The 14,822-nt window shown below is 38.9% G+C and overlaps 1 protein-coding gene across 3 annotated transcripts in view; it reads right to left on the minus strand.

Moving 5' to 3' along the window:
* Positions 1–1,002: 1,002 nt before the first annotated feature.
* loxhd1b (lipoxygenase homology PLAT domains 1b) overlaps positions 1,003–14,822 on the minus strand; it is a 29,393-nt gene continuing 15,573 nt past the window's right edge. Inside the window, exons 20-43 of one of the 3 annotated variants that reach the window (XM_041998483.1) lie at positions 14,301–14,461; positions 13,864–14,182; positions 12,594–12,745; positions 10,945–11,078; positions 10,657–10,802; positions 10,473–10,577; positions 10,255–10,383; positions 10,007–10,171; positions 9,518–9,699; positions 9,323–9,439; positions 8,975–9,137; positions 8,141–8,295; positions 7,844–8,053; positions 7,605–7,731; positions 4,582–4,790; positions 4,158–4,343; positions 3,926–4,053; positions 3,270–3,387; positions 2,984–3,161; positions 2,714–2,899; positions 2,267–2,437; positions 2,000–2,132; positions 1,583–1,738; positions 1,003–1,510 (exon numbers count right to left, since the gene is read on the minus strand). In XM_041998483.1, coding sequence (XP_041854417.1) covers positions 1,030–1,510; positions 1,583–1,738; positions 2,000–2,132; positions 2,267–2,437; positions 2,714–2,899; positions 2,984–3,161; positions 3,270–3,387; positions 3,926–4,053; positions 4,158–4,343; positions 4,582–4,790; positions 7,605–7,731; positions 7,844–8,053; positions 8,141–8,295; positions 8,975–9,137; positions 9,323–9,439; positions 9,518–9,699; positions 10,007–10,171; positions 10,255–10,383; positions 10,473–10,577; positions 10,657–10,802; positions 10,945–11,078; positions 12,594–12,745; positions 13,864–14,182; positions 14,301–14,461 — 4,211 coding nt within the window. In that variant the 3' untranslated portion in view covers positions 1,003–1,029. Of the gene's footprint in view, positions 1,511–1,582; positions 1,739–1,999; positions 2,133–2,266; positions 2,438–2,713; positions 2,900–2,983; positions 3,162–3,269; positions 3,388–3,925; positions 4,054–4,157; positions 4,344–4,581; positions 4,791–7,604; positions 7,732–7,843; positions 8,054–8,140; positions 8,296–8,974; positions 9,138–9,322; positions 9,458–9,517; positions 9,700–10,006; positions 10,172–10,254; positions 10,384–10,472; positions 10,578–10,656; positions 10,803–10,940; positions 11,079–12,593; positions 12,823–13,863; positions 14,183–14,300; positions 14,462–14,822 lie in introns of those variants that run through there. The other 2 variants (XM_041998484.1, XM_041998485.1) reach the window with 2 other exon arrangements.

Here is a 14,822-nt window from a genome sequence, read left to right on the forward strand (position 1 = left end):
GGTCTCTGCAATGGACTGATCTGTCCAGAGTGTACCCTGCCTCTTGTCTAATCGCAACTGGGACAGGCTCCAGCCCCCACGTGACCCTGCACTGGAAAAAACAGTTATAGACAATTGATGGAAACTGAAGAAATGCCAACTTTCTGCTTGACAAAATCATCCTGCTCAGCTCATTTGTTGGTCAAAATTCTTTGGAGTTTTTGGCTTCAATTACGTCCAAGCCGTACATAAAATAAATAAATAAAAAAGAAGTTTCGATATCAAAGCTCCTCCAACATGTGTCTATAAAACTGTTTTATTGTCAGACAGATGCATTTCAGCATTTGGCTTTTGTTAGCATAAACAATACAAACAGCATGCCATACTTAGAATAAAAAAATGTTGTTTGGATTATGTCTCTGATATCTGTGATGAAGTCTACAATTAAAAACACATTGGTCAAACAATGAATTTTTTTTAAACTGGATGTTTCCCAGGAATTTTGACTTTACAGTCAAAAATACTTCACAACAAATTAAAGGGATTCTTTAGCTGTAATGGTTGTAAAGGAAAAGACTGGCTGCAATCAACATTTTACAAACTGCATTCCTATTTACTCCACATACACACTGGACAAATGACCAAATACACTTCAGACACACAGCTTGGTCTCACTCCAACACGATACTACCATTTGATCAGGACTCAGGTCTGCATAGCAGCAGGATGTGATGAACTGACTGCTGATTATTTCAAGACAAAATAAAAATACGTTGAAAAGTAGATAGACACAGAAAAATGCCATTAACAGACTTAAGTAGCGTACAAATGATATTATGTATCAAAACTCTACAAGGTATATTTTACATGATATAAAGAGGGGCGGCCTTGAACTTGGCACAGACCTTAATTTAAGTTAATTCCTTTTAATGCAATAAGACTTCAGCTATGGTTCCTTTTTTTCCCTCAACAAAACATGATGCATAAAACAAACTGTGGAGCAAAAGAGATCTGAATTATCTTTCACTCTTTCCTCCATGCATCATTTTCCTAATGCCTGGGGTAGAGCACTTGCTGAATTTGTCTGTCAGCCTTAGAAGCATCCAGCCACTTTCCACATGGAAAGATGGTTGTGACTGAGTTTGCTGTGTTGGTCACCTCAACACACTCTAAATACCACCCACAGTTGCTGCTGGTGCTGTCATGTTCCATTTTGACCCTCAGCAGCTCTCCAAGGTCCAACATCTCCAGAACGAAGCGGTCCGTTTGCCCTCGCTCAAAAAGGTTGCGGAACTTCTGCCGCAGATCTCGCTTGCCCGAGTCCCCGTTGACACCATAGAGGGTGATAAAAACATTTGCATCTGTGCCGCCCCCTTTAATGTCCCCAGTGATGACGATAATTTCGTACTTGATAGGGACCAGGTTGCGAACTTTGCTTGCAAAGCTCTCAATGGATTTATAGCACTCAAATGTCAGGAATTGGTCCTTTTTGGCTGCCAGGGGGATTTGTGCATCACAGTGGAAGAAATACCTGAACAGAAGGGTTTAGAGACATTAAAGTGACATTTCACATAAAATAGTAGATGTGTGAGGTTCCACTTACTTGTTTCCCAGCTCCTTTTCTGTCACCACCACCTCCATAAGGTGCCAGAAGGCTTCATTCTTCACCTTTTTTCCATCTTTTGTTATATGGCCAAGACAGATGCTGACAATGTCCCCCAGGTGCTTGGATGAGAACTCAAATGTATCAGTGGCACCGCTGTAAAAATGTGCAAAAATGTGTAACTGAGAAAAGTTTGTGTAGGTTTGATTTTAAGAATTAAACAGAACGGCTGCAGCCTGCTTAAGACATTTTCTTTTTTGTGCCTCATGGGATTGACCCTCCTGAGAGCAGAGACATGGGAGAACAGAAAGTGGAGCTACAAGATGAAAGAAAAAGTAAAAGAGAGGAGATTATGTAAGGCCACATAATGTGGGTTTAACATGAGTTGAGGTCCCTCATTTACTTCTGAAGACCCACCATAAGAACTTCTTTTTCTTGTTTTCCAGAACAAACTCCTTGGAACGTGCTTTCCTTCCTTCCAACACAATCCAGGCATTTTCCGTGGTGGAGGCGTCATCTGTGTTAGCAGTTGTTGTAACAATTTCATATTCTGTGGCAATGCAGAGACATTGTCAGATTATAATCATTCCACATCTGGCAAATGGTTGTAATTAGCTGCAAGTCCTTAATCTCCAACAATTATAGAGCCTGTAATTATGTCACCACACTCCCATTTTTACTAACTTGTTTTGTCACTGAGGTCTACAGAATCATTGTTGGCACAAGCCAGCTCCCTCATAATCTGCCCATCATCTTCATTTTTAGCCAGCCAGCGATCGCAGGGGAACCTGAACGTCTGGTCCATGGCCTCATCTTTCACGTCGATGTACTCCAGGTGCCAGCCAGCAGCAGGGCCTGTTCACAGTAGAAGCAGCAAAATCCCTCAAAGCTTTCGTTACTTTTTTTTGTCTTTAGCTGTGGCAGACCATTGCAGTGTTCTTAACGGCAAAGATGGACTCTGACATCTTATCCTTAATTTAAAATGTAGAGGATATCTTAGTTTTTTTTTAAATTTGATCTGCATCGAATTACTCAGATATGTGCATCTTTATTAAAAACACTTCTTTTTTTTTGCAAAAAACTCCCTGCCTGTTTTTTTATTTAGACCCACAGCTCTCCTCTCGTCCTCACCTTTGTTGTCATGCCACACTCTGACTTTAGACAGCTCGCCCAAACTGAGCATGTCAGGAAATCTGAACACGTCCTTCATTTTTCGCTCAAACTTGTTCCTGTTGGTACTCTCCTTCAGAGCTAGCACTCCAGTGTCTCCGTACTCCCCGAACACAATCAAAAACACGTTGGTATCAGTGCCAGCACCTGGAATATTACTTGGATTATTTTTCTGACTTCAGTCAGTACTTCTAATACAGAGCTGGCATGTGTTAAACTTAAGCAACCCACCTCCAACATCACTGGTCTGTACTTGGATTATGTAGGTTGTTTTTTCCACCATCTCTTCTTCATCCACCACAGCTGCCAGTTCACATACTTTTGTCCTCTTTGGCCCTTTGGTATTGGACAGCCAATTCTCATAGGCAAACAGATACTCTTCTTCTGTGATCAGGTTCCGCATGATGATCTAAAAGCATGTTAGTTTCATTAACAGATACACTGATAATACCTAATCCGATATTGTTATTAGATTATCTATTAGATGAAGACCCTACAACTCATTAAAGTATGTTACCCTATCAAAAAACCAGTCAGGGCGACTCCCACTGCCATCAATCCGAATTCTGATCTTCTTTAAAGGAGCAATGTCATCTATCTCCAAGGCGAATGTGTCTTCTTGGCCTCTTTCAAACCTGGATGGAACAATATAAGTATAATATTCAGCATTTGAAAACATAAACAAAAGATTGTTATAATGATGAAGAAATTGAAAATTTTTGGAAGAAACTTAGTTGCTTTCTAACTGAGAATTGGAGCAATTGCACTCTCATATATTGATACTAAGGCTACAACTATCAGCTGTTTGGCTAAGTTTGATTTGAAGTGTGGAAGTAGTGAATTAGCTGTCTCAATATAAAGCTTATTAATGTAAATGGTCGACTATTTGGTGATTTTAAAAAGTGATTTTCAGAAGATTTGTCATTGAGAAAACAGTCCAGGGCAAGAAAATGTACTGCTTTGGGCCAAAAGTATGAAAAAATATTTTTTCTTGACTATTTGGCTGTTCTATAAATCAAATGTATAGCTTATAATCTCCATCAGCAAACTTTAAAATTCTGCCATGCAAATTTTGAATTAGTGAGCAAAGTATTTTCCCTACTTTTCTTTTTTTTATTGAGAGGTTAAGGTTACTATATAAGAGCACTATAATGCAACCACTGGCAGACAAACCTATCCCCATTTTTCGGTAGCAGAATTTCCTCTGTGCTCCCATTGGCTCCGTATACAGTCAGCAAAATGTTTGTGTCAGTCCCTGCATACTGAGTGTCTCCTGTGACAACTGTGACTGAATAAATAACCTGAAAAATACAGCAGATAACATTTACAGGAGAGAGTGGCTTTATTTTTATGTAACACATTAAAAAAATTTTCAAGACATCATATTTCACTTGCAGTGACTCACTTTGCGAATAATGTTGATGGTGCTGGAGTCCAGCACATTTAACAGTCTGGTAGTCAGACCATCTCCCCTGTCTTTGGCCAGCCAGCACTTGCATGGGAAGATGTACTTGATACCTTTTGTTGGCACGGCAACCGACAGCTCATCCACCAACCAACAGCTCTCTGGTGTGACACCATTATGGCCAAGCTGTAAAAAAGACATGAGAGAAAAGCGAGGGGAGAGACAGAGACAGAGAAGAAGAGCTGGGAATTGATCCATCATCTAATTTTGTTTTGATCTGCATACCACAAGACACAGCTAGAGTTAATTATTAACTGAGCTTGAAATGGCTTTATTTAAATTTTTAACATCAGTGTATCTGAGTAGGCAGCTGAGAGAAGACAGTTGCACAGATTTAGCTACAGACACAATCCCAGATTCTCACTTCCACCCTCTTGATCTCTCCTACGTCAGTTCCATAGCACACAAAATGCTCCATGGTGCCAGATGCGAAAGATTTCTTTCCCTCAGGCAGGTCCAACCACATTCGGTCTGTTTCAACATCATTAGGGCCGATGATGATGACATAAACCCTGGCTGTAGTGCTGGCATCACGGTCAATTCCAGTGGAAAGCGAGAAGTGATACGGGATGACTGCATGACAGAGAAGAACGGGCTGAAGATGTCTTTGTCTTGATTTAAAGTTTAGTGAACTATTTCTCATCATTCATCTCAAGGATGAATAAGCTTTCTTGACATCTTTTTTAAAGCTAGACAGAAACAGATAAAGTGTAACTTCACAAAATTGTTTGACTTTATAGAAAATTCTCTCTCTTTTTGAGTTATGTTCATACTGTAAATTTAATACTGTAACTGGTAAAGACTGGAAATAAGTGGAAACAGAAGCCTGACATTATACCCCCTACATATAAATTAATATAAATAAGACTTTTGTCTCTTATTTTTTTGTGTCACTTTGGCAGTCGTGGCTCAGTGGATGCTCCTCCTCAAGCCAGAAGGCTGATAGTTTGATTCCCAACCCCTCCATATGCTAAAATATCCTTATCCAAAATCCCACTTTCAATCCCACTTTGCCCCCACCTCCTTCAACAATTTATAGTGCTGTTTAGAGGAGTAAAAGTGTTTGTATAAATGGATGAAAGAGTAACACATTGTAAAGTACCTTGCAGAATGTAAGCAAGGTTAAAAGGTAAATTCTAAGTGCTGACTCTTTATTTAATCTGCTGACGTCTTAAGGCTAATAAATAATCCTTGATATAATGATGATAATAATAATGTTAATGGATTAGATTTCTATAGCGCTTTTCAAGGTACCCAAAGCGTTTTATATTGTATCCATTATCCATTCTCTCCTCATTCATACTTGGTGATGGTAAGCCACATGTGTAGCTACAGCTGCCCTGGGCAGACAGACATGGTATCATGGCAGTTAATGTATGCCAAGGAACTCTCCGACCACTACCAAACATTCATCCACTTTCATACACCAGCAATGCTGACACTGGAGGCAAGTAGGGTGAAGTGTCTTGCCCAAGGGGAATGGGAATCAAACCACCAACTTTCCAAATATAGGATGACCTGTGTTACAACCTGAGGTATTGGTGCCCCTATTTAACACTAACACTTAAAATGACATACAAAATGGGTGAATGTATTGTTAAGTGCTTTGATTGGCCAGACAAAGAAATTTCTAAAAATAATAAATGCAGTCCACTAATCATTACCATTTTAACACGATTCAAGAGCAGCCCAGTGAGAGCTCGACAACAGAATACATTCCACTTCAGACACTTTTATTACAAATACAGATGCTCAACTTGAAGGTATAATATTCAGCAGAGGTTCCTCCTTAAAGGAACAATTAGGTGTGTAAAATAATAATAATAATAATAATAATAATAATAATAATAATAATAATAATAATAATAATAATAATAATAATAATAATAATAAATAAACACTTCATTAATCCCAATTGGGAAATTAGGCTCTGCATTTCTTGTAGATTTACTAGACCACATGGAGCTGCCATATTTCGGTGCCTGGTGAGCAGTTCCCTAGGACCCACAATGTAAATTAAATAAAATACAAGAAAATGAGAGGATAATTTGCTCCAGAAAATTGTCCTCTTATCTAATCTCCTTTAATGTATGGAACATTATTAGATGAGACAATGTACAAACATAGCATCAAATATGTTGGATCATTTTGGTAATGTGTAGTAAGAGGGGCTGCTTCATTCACCTTTCTGCTGGCCTGTGTGTTACTTTCCACTCTCCTCTAGCTATTGTGAATATGTACAAATACATGCAGTATTGGGATCAACAAAACAAGGTGCCTCATCTGCTAGTCTCTAAGTGTTATAAAGGAAACAGAGCCATTTCCACTGCCTGATTGCTGCATCATGTCCTGTCATCTATATGCTGTACAGACACTGCCCCACATTCCCTCTTCCTTATTTCCTGCCCTGAAAGATCATTTCCAGCAGAAAGCCTTCTCCTGTGACACATATGTATGAGCAGAAACTGTAGGAACAGTCTGTACATTGCCCCTAAAACTCTCTTGTGTGAAAAACACAGCATAAAACCATCATAAACATCTCATAAGCATCCAAGCATTGAGCTAAATAAAGAGGGGTGCCATATTCCTAGCTTAGTCTCAGGGGAAACGCTGCAGTTCCAGCCTTAAAAAACACAGCCATACAATAATTGAACAGCTCAGCTAAAACATGAAAGAGTAATGCACTAATTCCTCCCAGAGGCTGTAACTGCCTGATTTGTATTTCCTGAGTATAGACTCTTTCACTGTGTCCCAGTGTGAGGCGAAGTTTGAATTCTCTAACTGTAAATTCTTAATCCGAGTTATTGTTTAGTTATGAGTTGAAGCACATTTCAGGGAAGTCTATTGACTTTTCTCAGCAGGAAATTACAAGGATCCGTACTTGTTACATGTTGCCGGAGCATCCTGCTGGTTTCTGTGTTGTGACTATCTTAAAGGTTGAGTTTAGTGTAAAATCTTACAAGGTTAGGGCTGCATACATAGAACATTTCTTTGAATCAAAGTAGTCCATGACATTATACAAAACATTCTAAATATTGTTTTGGATCAACCCAAACCAGGGAAAGCTGAATAGTTTGGTTCAAAATACATAATCTCACAATGGAAAGTTATAAACCATAAACTGTAAACTATAAACTAAACATTTCCATCTGCACTGATTTGTCTGCTCCTCTAGCATGCATACAATTTTCATCACATCTTCAAAGAAGACATAAAAAGTGCTTCCCCTTGTTTCCAGTCTTTATGTTAACTGAACAATTAGCAGCCATCAGTACAACATGAGGCTGTTATCTAACTCGTTGATGGTATTGCTATTGTTTTTCATGTTCAGGATCTAATTATACTCAAACTCCACCTGAAACACAGCGAGTCATTTTACGATCTTACTTGGACCGTCTTCGACCACCGCCACCTTTTTCTTCTTTTTCTTCTTGTTGGCATTTCTGTCCAGTCCTAATTTGCTCTGGGCCATCTTCTTGAAATATGGATCAGTGTTCCTTTCACCCTCATACCCCTGAGCCAGACACACAATACACAAATTTCTAATGTATCAGTGGATAATAGAACAAATACAAGAACCATGGTAATATTGCACTTTTGCTAACCACAACTAAAGTTTAGCAAACCTTGACATAGAAGGTCCTCTCTATTTGATTGTCTTCTTTCTTTGTTGACAGCCAGCGTTCACACAGAAACATGTAAACTTCCTCTGTGTCCACATCCTGCACCTCCACCTGGTCCAGGTACCAATCAGCTCCCACCAAGGAGTTATCATGGCGGATGTGAATCTTGAATACCTGTCCCAGGTCCACAGCCTCAATGGTAAACTTATCCACCTAAAAGCAAAGACAATCAAACTGATCTTTTTATCTTTAGATACTTAAAGTGCTGTAACTTAACGTATCCCATCTTTCCTCACATACTTCTCCTCTCTCAAATTTGTTTCTGTTGTTCTCTGATTTGGCAAGTTTGCGCTCTCCTGTGTCTCCCAGGTCACCGTAAATGGTGAGAAAAACGTTGGCATCAGTCCCAGCTCCGTACATATCACCTGTCCGCACAGACACCTTGTACATGTGAGCTGTAATCGAGACAAGACTTGGCTGTAAATTAAGTAGATGAACTGCATATTTAAGACTGTTTAGGTCCCTGGAGGTAAATTGGCATTTCCTAGTAGAAAGCTCTTCGGATCCAACACAAATATGAAGGAACAAAAGGTAGAAAACTATAATTTGCTGTGGCACTTTTATCTTTGGAAATCTTTAACTCTTTAAAATGCAATGGTTGAGTATCTATATATCACCAATTGTAAAGTTTTTGCCTAGCTCGAGATGTGGGAAACATATTTTTTAGCTGCTAAATTCCCCCACATGGTAACCAGCTAGTCTCTAAATGTGCCGGTTCTTAAATATTGAGCAGTATTAGGTTTTTAGTCAGGAACATTCTCACCGAAAACAGCTGCCTGCTGCAGCCTGAACAATGAGTTGAATCTTATTATACTGTAAGCTCCGTGGTGCAGAGAGCAGCTGCAGCTTCAAGTGATAACTCTATAAACTATTGTTTTTACAATGTACATGCCCCCCTTCCCCCTGAAATACAGTAACTACAGCTGTGAAATAAATGACATGGAGACAGCATGACAGGGCAGTGAAGAAAATGCATTAAGGGGCATGAAATGGAAACAACAGTACCTCAAAGTTTTAGTGAAAAGTTTGAGAAAATTAGTTACACTCCCCCTCTAAAGCCAGAGTAAAACCTACTCTCCAGCGCATCCTCCACCTCTGTTTCAGTTGTCTTCAGCGTCCCATCCCTGAGGAGTTTCTGTGTGATGATGCTTGAGGGCACCAGCTCCCGCACCGTCTCCCCATCATCTTCAGACTTGGCGAGCCAGCACTCACATGGGAAAATGGTTGTCTCTGAACCCTGCCATTAATCACAAATAAATATTCCTATCTGGATCTGTCTAACAGAGACAGAAAGTATCTGTTGAACAGTTGTGTGTGGACAGAATATGTGAAATAACTAATTGGGAAATAAAGAGTAAAAAAAAAACTAACAAAAACAAAACAACAAACTTTTGACGCTGTACTAAGCAGGTGTTTTACTACCTTTCCTTTCCGGAGTTGTCGCCTGATCTCCACTCTGTCAAGGTGCCATCCTGGGTTGGTGCCCCTGTTGTCATGACCAATCCTGATTTTCTCTATAACATCCCCAATGTCCTCCAGCTGTGAAAAATCAGGTAACTGTTTACACACTTGCAGCCACAGTTAAAAATAGTCTACATTTTAAACCCACATGCTGACCTCCACAATAAACATGTCCTCAGCTCCTCTCTCAAAGTACAGCCGTCGCTCTCTTTTGTTGACACACAGGTGTTTCTGCTGTGTGCACATTCCTTTAGTCCCATACAGGACTATGAACACATCGGCGTCTGTTCCCGCAGCAAACACATCACTGGTGAATATTTTTATCTCATAAGGCACAACTGAAAAACAGATGTTTAATGGCATGTCAGCTGGGATACAAAAGAAATACACTCTTTTAACACCTGTCTTTCACACTTAGAGGCATGTAAAGGTGACACATTAAGCAAACGAAGAATTTAGACTTTGTGTGTGATTCAAGAAAGCTCCTGTAGTGGTCATATCTAAATGGTAGGACACCACAGAAACATTATATTGATCACAGGTCAGACTCAATGTTCTGAACGACCACTTTAGATTCAGTATATTTTTTTACTTGGGAATGTTTTTATGCTTTAAGCAGAGAAAGGTTTGAGCCTGAAAACTTACAGGGGGTGTAAAGTTCAGTCTGTAACTCAGCAGGATAGAGATCTCTCACAATCGCACCATCATCCTCTACTTTATCCAGCCAGCGGCCACACGGGAAGCGCATTCTCTGACCCTGAGAGGGGGCATTGATCTCAACCCAGTCCAAAAACCACCCAGCTGAACCTCCTGTTTCCAGAAATAAAGTTATACATAAAAAACTTTAATCCATGCACTTCTTGTACACATTTTTTTTGTCTTTTTTTGGTCACCTGAGTTGTCATGTCCAATTCGAAGCTTCTCTAGGTCGCCCAAGTCCACAGCCTCCACAGTGAACTCATTGATCATTCCCTGTTCAAACTTGTTTTTGTAGTTTTTACAAGCCTTCAGGTTGATGATCCCTGTGAGTAACATTCAAATCATAATTTAGACAAAAGCATACAGTCTGTGAAGGCCACTAAGTTGATACTAAGCAAATGAACCATCGCACCTGTATCATCTTTTTCACCAAACAGGATGGCAAAGACATTGGCGTCAGTTCCAGCATACTCCTTGTCTCCAGTTTTTATTTTAAGAGTATATGTAGTTGACATGGCTATAAGAAAAATAAAAAAGGCCACAAAATTATATGTGTTCAAACTTAAAACTGGATATTTTATTGCCAGCTTTGTTACATTTCTGCTCGAGCCCCAGAGTGGCGCTTGTCCCTTCCTCATCCTCATCCTGCCTCATAAAAGCCTCGTCCACAGGAACCAACTCTCTCGCTATCTGCCCATCATCCTCGTCCACTGCAAGCCAGCGGTTACAGGGGAAGTAGTATCTACACGTAAGAAATGCCTTTGATTAGCGTACTAATTCTCAGATGTTATCACACAAAAACTATTCAGTGTTAAAGTTTACAAAGAGATCTTTTGTCTTCTGTAATCACATCAGCAAAAGCCATGAAAATGTCTTTCACCTACGTTGTATCCTCCATTGTGTCTACTATCTCAACACGATCCAGGTACCAGGATGAGTAAGGGTTACTGTTGTCATGGCGGATTCGGAGCTTCTTCAAAGGGCCCAAATCAACAGCTGTCACTATGAAAACGTCTTCCTGCAAAACACAGCAACCAAAGACTCCTGTTTAAGTGTTTTTGCCAAACATCTTCCAAATGCTTCCACATTCCTGCTTGATATATGACTTTAACTGTGTTGTGGTCGGGTTTTGTCATGTATTAATATCTCTTAGGGTTGTCTTCATCTTGTTATTTTACTTGCTTTTGTTGTCCCTTCTGTTCTGTGTGTAGTCAGTGCTTGGCCTATTTCCATGTCCTGTATTGTAGTTGACTTAACTTATGAATTCTTTTCTTTTTAATCCTCTATTCTAGTCTTGTCAGGTTTGACTTTCTCTGTTTCCTGCTGTTGTCCGTAGATGTCCTTAGCTATCTTTGTCTTGTCCCTTGGTGAGTATATTACCATTTGTTTCTGGTTACTCATCATCTGTCTGTACCCATTCAGCTAATCACCCCTATGAGCTCCTTGGATTTCATTGTACATTATCAGATCATTGTCACATCCTCATGTCAGTTAGTCCTGTGTTTCCCCACTGCTTAATCCCCTGTTTGTTTGATGTCATGTTTCCATACATCAACAGGGACTTAAGCTTTAATTAATCATTCTCCTTGCCTCCTACCAAGTCCTGCCTTTAAATTCTCAATCCACTCCACTCTCCATGACAAACTGCTCAATATTTCGTTGCCTACTTTTTCACATTCTTTTTTGCTTTATAGTGCACAAGTGCTTAGAGGTGGAAAACAGTTTTAGCCTTTTAACTATGGCACTACAGAGTCATGATTATCCAATAAATTCACAGTGTGGTTTGACATTGTCTTGCTACAATAAGCAAGGCCCTACCTGTAAAAAGAAGTTGCCTAGTTAGCATATGTTGCTCAAATTTTGACCCATATAATGTTTCAGTTTCATGTTTGATTGTTGCCTTAGTTCTATTTCTGAATAAAAAAAAAAAGATTTCAATATGTTTTCCAACAATTTTGCCAGCCTCTTAAGCTTATGGAAACCGTTTGTATTTAATTAGTATTGTGGTCAGACTATTTAAATCATCAGCTCTTTTCAAATAAAATGTCTTTAATTGTAAAAACAAAGTATGGACATTTTATAAATAAGCAAAGTCACCATTTTTTCCCCTTTTGATGTGTGAGTTGTACAATTAGAATTTAATTATGTAAGCCAGAATTTTGTGTTCCTAAGAAACCATTTGTAGAGTAGAGATGAATAATTCACAGGTGCGGTAAAGAAATGAGTAAAAGTAGGACGGGTTCAATAACACTGAGGACTTCTCAGAGCTCATTTCGGTCACAGCTGACTTGTTGCAGGAGAGCTTGTAATTCTATCAGAATACACTCCCACCCACACCTAAATGCAAGGCTTGTGTTGCCTAGAAGTGCTTGGATCTTTGAGTAACCTGTGGTTAATTTTCAGCAAGTACCCGGAAAGTATATTCAGAAATGCTATTAAAAATTAAACGGTAAAACAGAGTGCAGGAATGCTTCAAGTGTTAAGTAATCATGTAAATTTAGAAGCTCATTTGTAAGACTTTAGGTCATCATACCTGTCCTCGTTCAAATTTGTTGAGATTGTCAGAATTCCTCAGATAGCGCTCTCCAGTGTCTCCATTTTCCCCATAAATATTAATGTAGACTTTGGCATCTGCCCCAGCTCCCAGCATGTCACCAGTGAAGACGCACACTTCATAGGTGTTGACTGTCAGACAAGCAAGGGATGAGTTACTGAAACCTCTTGAACCTGTTGCATATCAGCCAGGAAACTGTGTCAAATCAATTCATGTAAACAACCAGTGTTGATACAAAGATGTACATGTGCCATCAAATATTATAAATAATTTAAATGAAGGAATTATTGTGTGTAATTCTTGATATGAGTTAAGGGTTTCACCAAAAATGCTTAAAGGGAAAATCTGTACATAATCTATAAAACTATTGAAGGTACAACTCTGCTCACTAGAAAAATGGATAAACAATATATCACAGGTGAATGTCAGCCACTGATTACTTTGTGTTTATTCTGCATTTAAGATTACATTTTACTTACATGAAGTAATTTTTTTTTCTTTAACCTTGTTTTTCTGTGCTCAAAACACAATGAATATAACTACAGATAATTTAAATTTCTTGACTCACTGAAGACATAAGGCAGCAGTTGCACCTAAAAGGCTTTCAGCATGACAACAGCTGGGTGCTTATAAATAAATTCAAAAATAGTTGAACAAGGTTGGATACGTTCACACCACCACCTAAATAAATGGATTGTATATAAGTACAGTATTTGTGCTATTGACTCTAACATAGACAATACACACAAAATTTTTTTTAAATTCTAGCTCTAGATGTTTCAAATCCCCAATTTGTGCATTTGACTTTCAACCAGCACCTACATGCTTCTTTCCCTGTGAATATGTTATGCAGGTGCAACCCACTAGAAATCAGTGCAGAGGTGTTGGATTTCATCAGTGACATTTAAATTACTACATGGAAAAGTATGCAAAGACTGGAAATGCTTTAATAGTACTGGCACAAGAGAAGCCAGCCAAAAAAAAAAAAAAATCTTAGAATTTTAAAATTCATTTATTTAACTTTAACAAGCACCAAAATGAGGGAAAGGTTTAGTGAAAATAAATAAGCAAATAGCTGCTCCATTATTTTATATGTTTCACTAGGCAGTACACTCAATATGAAGGTTTTTTTCTGTCACAGTTCAGTTCTCCAGCTGCTCAGCTGTCAAGATATTTAAATTATATCATGAACCTAAAAGAACATACAGTATCTGGAGCTTGCCCGTCATATGTTTAATTAATTTTGTACCTTCAAGATTCTCCTCTCCCTCAGGCAGCAGCTCCACCACCAGCTCGCCATCCTCCTCTCCTCCAGCCAGCCAGCGTGAACAGGGGAAATGATAAGTCAGCACCACTTCCTGCATCTCCTCTCCTTCGTCTTCATCATCATCCTCATCTTTCTTCTTTTTCTTCTTCTTCTTCTTGTCATCTTTTTTCTTCTCTTTGGGAACCAAAGCCATGATTAGATGTTTGATGTCCACCGTCTCCAGGAACCAGCCAGATCCCATTCCAGAACCATCATGACCAATGCGTATCTTAAAGATCTTCCCAACATCTTTGGCCTCTATCTGTAAAACATTTAGAAGATTTTTTTACTCAGAATGTGACATCTCTTTATAGACAATCAGATTAAACTGCTGAGACACTTTTTGGAGCTACTGAAACCAGAAAATCTAGATTTGGTACCTTAAATATTTCTGTTGTGTTCCGCTCGTAGTTGTTGGATCTGCTTTCGAGTGTGATAACCTCTGTCTTCCCCTTGTCCCCATAGATCTGGATGAAGACTTTGGCATTGGTGCCAGCAAACATCGCATCTCCAGTTACTACTGTTATCTCGTAGTTAATCACTGGAAAATGCAAATTGAAGAATGTAAAAGAGGACACAAAACCCATTATTTACATATGTTTTCTTTCTGTAGTTGTTAGAGATTTAGTCCAAGCCTTTTACCGTTTTTTTCTTTAGATTTAGAATATCTGAGTTCAGGTTGGGGTTTCTGGGGTTTTTGTTATTTTTTTCCTTGGTTCTGTATTTGTTGCTTCATTTTTAATGTAAAGGTTTATTCTCCTATGTATACTTCCCTGTTACACCCTGTCCTCAGCTGCTAATTACCAAACCTGCTCCTTATGCTGTCATTTACTTCCTCAGTATAAATATTACTTAGTTTTTCTAGGATTTCATATCTTCTGTCTCAGTTTGTCTTTGTATTA

This window comes from Melanotaenia boesemani, chromosome 11, assembly GCF_017639745.1.
Source record: "Melanotaenia boesemani isolate fMelBoe1 chromosome 11, fMelBoe1.pri, whole genome shotgun sequence".
NCBI classification, from domain to species: Eukaryota; Metazoa; Chordata; class Actinopteri; order Atheriniformes; family Melanotaeniidae; genus Melanotaenia; species Melanotaenia boesemani.